The 6,624-nt window shown below is 46.5% G+C and overlaps 1 protein-coding gene across 1 annotated transcript; it reads left to right on the top strand.

Moving 5' to 3' along the window:
- The first annotated feature begins 4,843 nt into the window (after nucleotides 1-4,843).
- LOC119440180 (uncharacterized) lies at nucleotides 4,844-6,390 on the top strand. Its single transcript, XM_037705114.2, has one exon. The coding sequence runs from the start codon at nucleotides 4,844-4,846 to the stop codon at nucleotides 6,326-6,328; it is 1,485 nt and encodes a 494-aa protein (XP_037561042.1). The 3' UTR covers nucleotides 6,329-6,390.
- Nucleotides 6,391-6,624: the final 234 nt, after the last annotated feature.

Raw genomic sequence — 6,624 nt, 5'->3', positions numbered from 1 at the left:
TGACTTGTGAACTTGGGAATGTTCGACTAGGTTGCTTACTCAATAAAAAAAATGGCACCGAGCGATCAGCACATCGACATACTGGACGTTGTCCTCGAGTAAGTACACATCCGCTGCTTCACCACTAAAGTATTCCGCGTCGCAATAGGAAGTGGCAATGGTATCATTCCGATAAAGAGGCATTGTATCGGCGTGTACAATTTCTCACATTACAAGCAAAAAAAAAAAAAAAAACGAAATAAAATGTTTGGGAAGGGAAGCTTTAGCGAATGTGCTCGCGAAATGCTGTAAAACCAAATGCTTACAGTTGTGCTTACCTTCAACATATCTAATGCGCAAGATCCTGAACCGGTCACACTTCTATCGCCTAACAAACAAGAATCGTAAGCAGGCTATGTGAAACGTGGTTAGAGCGTGCACCTTCTCAAAATGGGGCTGTCAGCGCCAAGACCCCAAACGTGTTACTTCTGGGAACGTCCCACTCTTTTTTTCACGAGGCAAATCAGACTGCTTCCTAAGATATGCGGTTAAAATCCTTCATAGGCCACCTGTAAACCTTTGTTAGATTTTACAATATATATGTACTAGAAAAAAAAAAGTTCCCTCGTCACAGTGCACAATCTTACACCCACAGACCATCTGTATACTGTGCGTCGCAGGATAGTGGCGCTAAACTATGCCGCCACGAAACGTTCTTATGGAGAAACTGCAGACTCGATTTCTGCACACAAGGCTTAAGTTGTATGATGCGGCGCTGCATGTTTGCAGTAATATCAGAAAACTGCATTGTGCGCTGAAAATATATAGTGAAAATTACCACCTCAATCAAGGACAGTGTCTCACTCTCTGGAAAATCAATACTATATTAGTCAACGTAGCACTTTGCATTAATCCTTTGCATTGTGTGCCACCACGAATGCCACTAAAGCTACATCAGGCCTTTGCTTTTGTTACTTCAATGACACATAATAACGGCTCTTCTTTCAAAAGCGCACGTTTGAGTTTGTCCTTATATAAAAGAAATAAAACTGCGTCAAGACTCAGCGAACTTTATCCCCCAACCATTACCTGCCCAGGCGAAGTTAATAGGATAAAGACGAGGTAGTGCAAAGATAAGGACCAGGTATGAAAGTTTCCAAACAACCCGCTTTTATTTTACAAGTTCCATCTTTGCAATGAACCATAACTGTAGGTACTTAGAACCATATATATATATATATATATATATTAGCGCGAGATCAGTACAAACAAAAACGTAAGCTACGGATACAAAGTGAAAACTTTCCGAACGCCAGACAAGGTGCTAGGAAAAAATAAACCTAGCAGTACTATTTTTTTGCTCGCTTACAAACAAACGCTTTCAGGTACGATCGACCGCATCACACGCTTCAGCAGCCTCAAGCCCTGGCTATTGAATGGACGTGAAAATTTCATTAAGTTATCGTAAGGGGTAATCTTAACAAGACATTGTGCTTTTTTCTTTTGTTGGCCTATACGAGCGGAAAAACCACCCCGTAAGCTCTGTAGCACCTTTCCGGCACCGCTGATTTATTATTTTGGTACAGGTCGTCTCTATCCTGTTTGGTTTAGTAAAATCATGCATAACCATGATGCGCTTTGATGCAGACATTCACACGCTCCGCTAACACCCTCCTGATGTGACCGAAGGTTTAATCGACGAAAAAATAAAGAACACCAATATGGCGAGCTGAGTGAGTTGGCACACCTTGATGACGAGGAAATTATTTACGGTGCTGACGCATCAACTCGCGCGTAATAGTGTTGCAGCCTGCTGTGAAGAGCAGAGGAGATTGTTACGCTAGCCAAAAGTTCATGCCTTTATAACATGAGAAAAACAAAACCTCCATCCACTTCTAAGCCGCTTACAAGCGACATACAATGGGCGTTCCTCCGCTCCCTTTCAATAGAAAGATGAAGCATCCTACGCATTGCGAAGGATGCTTCCGCTTTCTTTTCAAAGGTAGCTGAAGAACGCACATTCCATGTCACTTGTAAGCTGCTTACAAATGGCTGCACGCTTTTTTCAGGTGAAAATCATTTACACTTTTAACAGTGTGATACAATTTTAAATCAGCAGCAAACAACAATACTTCCTAATTCCCGAAGATGAAACATGCCATTGCATTGCAGGTGCTCGTGTGGTGTTAATTTCCACCGCCGGCAGAATTTAGAATCGAGAGGAAGAGTAAAGGTAACACAAAGTTAGGTACCAGTCGCAATTTTTCGATGCGCTCCTAAGCATCAGTGTCCGCGTATTGTGCATTATTTCTTGAATTACCTACGTGGTACAATAAAAGAGCGCAGTTCCCTAATACGCTATGTTGCCTCACGAAGTGTTCATTTTTGTGCAGCGCATTGTTACATCATTTGCTATTTCTTTCTTTAAAAAATGTCGCAGTTTTGCCCGAAAGGCGAAGCATCAATTGCGATAGCAAATTGGTAGAGAGCTATTCGGAGTAGGGATAGTAGAGTAGTTTTATCGGCCGCATAAACTTGGACACATTTGCTCTCTAACTGAATTGACAAGCGTGGTGTCCTCGCGCACAAGCAAACATGAATAGATCACACTGAATGACCGCAGACAACGACTGTCAAAACGCTGGCGCGGCCGCTGCAGCGGGCGAAGAATCGTTCGGTCTATCACTTCAACGGAAACTGAGCGGCGAATGGACCGCGGATAAAGGTCAGAGCCGTGTGGAGACACGGCTGGGCTCGACTGGCGCGTGCGCATAGAATAAAGAACCAACTTTAGAGAAGGGAAACTGTAGCTTCCACAGTGGTACGAAAATAAGAAGCGGCAGCGCATGGAACTTACTTAGGCATAAGACAGATGGCGCTGCTCAAACAGGAAGCGGAAATGTAGTTTTTTTTTAGCAAAATTCAATATGGCCGCTTTTTACCGGTCGCGTACGCTGGTACGCGCCGAGCTCGCCCGGTTGGCGTTGCGGCACGCCTCATTGCCTTGGCTGCCGCGTAGTTTTCGCGTTCTAATTGCCAGGAGACCGAAGAGCCTCTACTGACGCCCATAAAAACAAGCCACAAGTGAGTGAACAGAACGTGCGACTTTATTGGCAGAAGACAAGCAGTGCACCTTCTCGTACAAGAGCAGAAATAAAAATTGCATGTCGAGATGCGCTGGAATCATTAACGCGAGCTCGTAAACGGCTCACTTTCGTCGTCGCACATGGCGGCCTGGTAACGAGCGACGACCAGCAGTGCAAGCAGATTGGACAGTGTCCCACCTGTTTGCACAGACAGTCGCCGTTGAAGATGAGCAACTTGCATTGCGAAGCAATCGAGTGACGCAGGCATCTGCTGCCGCAGCCAACACAACGACATGGACTACCCGGAAATTTAAAGTTACCTCCGTTCGAACCTGCACGTTTCTTTCTTTTTTCGGGGGCCGCGAATGTGTAGGTCACACTTGGTGCCCCTCTATCTTTCAATATGGACATGGTCGGTTTTGCGGGCATCACCTTCGGCAGCCTTTTTGCGGGCCTTTCAACTTCACACACATCGGACCATGTAAGCATGTATGCTGGTCAAGGATTGCCGCAAAAAACACACGAGACGAAGAAAGAGATAACACGAAGCTGTACTGACAACTATTTATTTAATGAAACGAACGCCGAACTTGTATAGATAAGACACACGTGTGCACCCGAAAAGCAACGAGAAATACAATAAAAACACAGAGTGACTTTCAACAGGGTTGCGATACAAATGCTAGGATAAACATTTGTAAACTACCGAGGCACCTAACACGTGTGTATCACGTAGAAAAATAAAGTTCCTTCTGGGTAACAGCAACTGACTGAAAACTAACGCAATCACTATCCTTAAAGTGTCGCATGGCTATTGCCTCTACAACCTCTCTTTTCAGTTGGCCATTTTTTCTGCCGATAATCTGCTGTTACTCAGAAAGAACTTTTGCTTCTTTCCACGTGATACACACGTGTTAAGTGCCTCACTAGTCTATCAGCGTGTATCTTAGCATTTGTATCGCACCCCTCTTGAAGGTCGCTCTGTGTTATCATTGGTTTTCTCGTTGCTTTTTGGGTGCACACGTGTGTCTGATCCATATAAGCTTGGCGTTCGCTTCATTAAATAAACAGTTGTCAGTACCGCTTCGTGTTGTCTACTTCTTTGTCTCGTGTGTTATTTGCGGTAACTTCCCAAATCATGAGTCACCAACTGACCTACATCTATACTCTTCTAAATGATGGTCACGCCAAATCGTGGCCGAGGAAGGCCACATGCATAATTTGCCCATGGGTGCAGCAGGAAAGGACAGAACGGGGAGCACCAATCACAAAGCATGTAAATTGGAAGTCTATGTCATTGTGCGGACTGCAGGACCAAATGCTTACCACGAGAGACTGCTTCCCAATGAAGCTGACCAGGCCGCCACGTCCGAGAAACGTAACACGGCAACCATAACCAAGTCAGATAACAGTGAAATGAGACTGCAATCAATGACCGCATAAGGTCCACACAATGCATTATACATTGGTGAAGATCAATATGGCAACAGTGAGCATTCACGTACATGGGTCACTTACGGAACATTCAGCTGTCCGACTACAGGCACAGCGCTTGCCTCCAACACACATAGTGGTCTGGTAATGAGCGACAACAAGCAGCGCGAACAGATTGGGCGGCGTGTCCCACCTATTTGCACCGACAGTCACCATTGAATATTAGCAACTTGCATTGCGAAGCAATCAGGTGGTGCAGGCATCTACTGCCCCAGTCAACACAGCAACATGGACTACCCAGCATTTGGTGGGTAGTCCAGGGTGGGCTTGGTGGCTGTGCCACGATGCAGTCATCTAACCCGTTCGCCTATGCTACGCAGGTGCCTGCCCCACTTATCACCTGGATGCTACTACTGACCCTGGTTGCCGCCCCTTCCGATGCCACGGCTCCCAGCGAACCCGTTCGCTTCGAGTGTCCTGCCGGCCTTTCTAATCTGTCCACAACTTCAAACAGTCAGACAGCGCCCCCACTGCTGTTCCTCGACTGTCCCCGGATTCCCCTACGGTCATCGACAACAGCCGACGCGGCGCCTATAAAGCTGCATCACCTACGTGCGGCGCTCTGTGGGCTTGGTGGCTGTGCCACGATGCACTCATCTAACCCGTTCGCCTATGCTACGCAGGTGCCTGCCCCACTTATCACCTGGATGCTACTACTGACCCTGGTTGCCGCCCCTTCCGATGCCACGGCTCCCAGCGAACCCGTTCGCTTCGAGTGTCCTGCCGGCCTTTCTAATCTGTCCACAACTTCAAACAGTCAGACAGCGCCCCCACTGCTGTTCCTCGACTGTCCCCGGATTCCCCTACGGTCATCGACAACAGCCGACGCGGCGCCTATAAAGCTGCCTCACCTACGCGCGGCGCTCTGTGGGCTTGGTGGCTGTGCCACGATGCAGTCATCTAACCCGTTCGCCTATGCTACGCAGGTCAGTAAGCTGTATTGTCTTTTCACAAAAAAATCAAGCGACTACTGTCTTCTGCAGCTACCAAGCCCACAGTGCTGCCTTTCCGTTGCTATTGAGTGTGCTGATGTTGTACGTGCTTTGTTGTTATTGGCCGGCGATGTCGAGACAAACCCAGGTCCTGACGCGGTTCTCGATGAACTAAAAAAACTATCTGCTGGTCAGTCACAACTACTCACCGAGGTTCAAGGTCTTAAAAATCAACTAAAAACTACGGAACAAGCTATATCTGCCCTCAGTAACAGATTATCCGACCTAGAAACTCACTATCAAGACCTGGTTGCCCTACGCACCGATATAGATTCGATATGCGCTAATGCCACCCAAACAGCCAAAGACATCAGAGAAATAGAAGCCCGCCTGGATGACGCGGAAAATCGCTCGCGGCGCAACAATCTAATTTTTTATAATATCGCAGATAACAATAAATCGGAAACCTACGCCGAATCTGAAGAAACAGTCCTTCGCCTCTGCCGTGATCACCTAAATATAACCATTGACCCGAAAGAAATTGAACGGGCTCACCGTCTTGGACGCCATTCTGCTGGGCGTGTTCGCCCAATAATAGTTAAATTTACATTTTTTAAAACCAAGGAGTTTATCCTTTCCAATGGCCGTAAGTTGAAAGGGACTGATTACGGCATTGGGGAAGACTTTTCACGCCCTGTCCGAATCGCACGAAAGCACCTCATTACATTTGCCAAAACTAAAGCCACAAAATTTTCCTTGCGCTACAAGACATTGTCCATTGGCCCTAAGCGCTATGTATTCGACGAGCCATCGCAAACGATAAAAGAAATCGCATAGCATACGGCCCGTCGTCAAGTAACTAAACTTCCTCGTAACAGCCCTCGCGGTAAATTACCAGCTCTTTCTTTTTCTATTATCTTTACTAATATACGCAGTTTCCTCCCCAAGCGCGAGCACATTTGTAATCTTGTTTCATCATCGGCCAGCAACATACTTATACTAACGGAAACATGGCTAACAGATGACATCACCGATACAGAAGTTTTAGCTGACCTACCTAACTTTAATATTTTCCGTAAAGACCGCAAGGGCTCCAGAGGAGGAGGTGTTCTAATTGCCACTAACCAGCAATT

This window comes from Dermacentor silvarum, chromosome 2 (assembly GCF_013339745.2).
Source record: "Dermacentor silvarum isolate Dsil-2018 chromosome 2, BIME_Dsil_1.4, whole genome shotgun sequence".
Lineage (NCBI taxonomy): Eukaryota > Metazoa > Arthropoda > Arachnida > Ixodida > Ixodidae > Dermacentor > Dermacentor silvarum.
The sequence above is the reverse complement of the archived record's forward strand: the minus strand, read 5'-3'. Positions and strand labels throughout refer to the sequence as shown.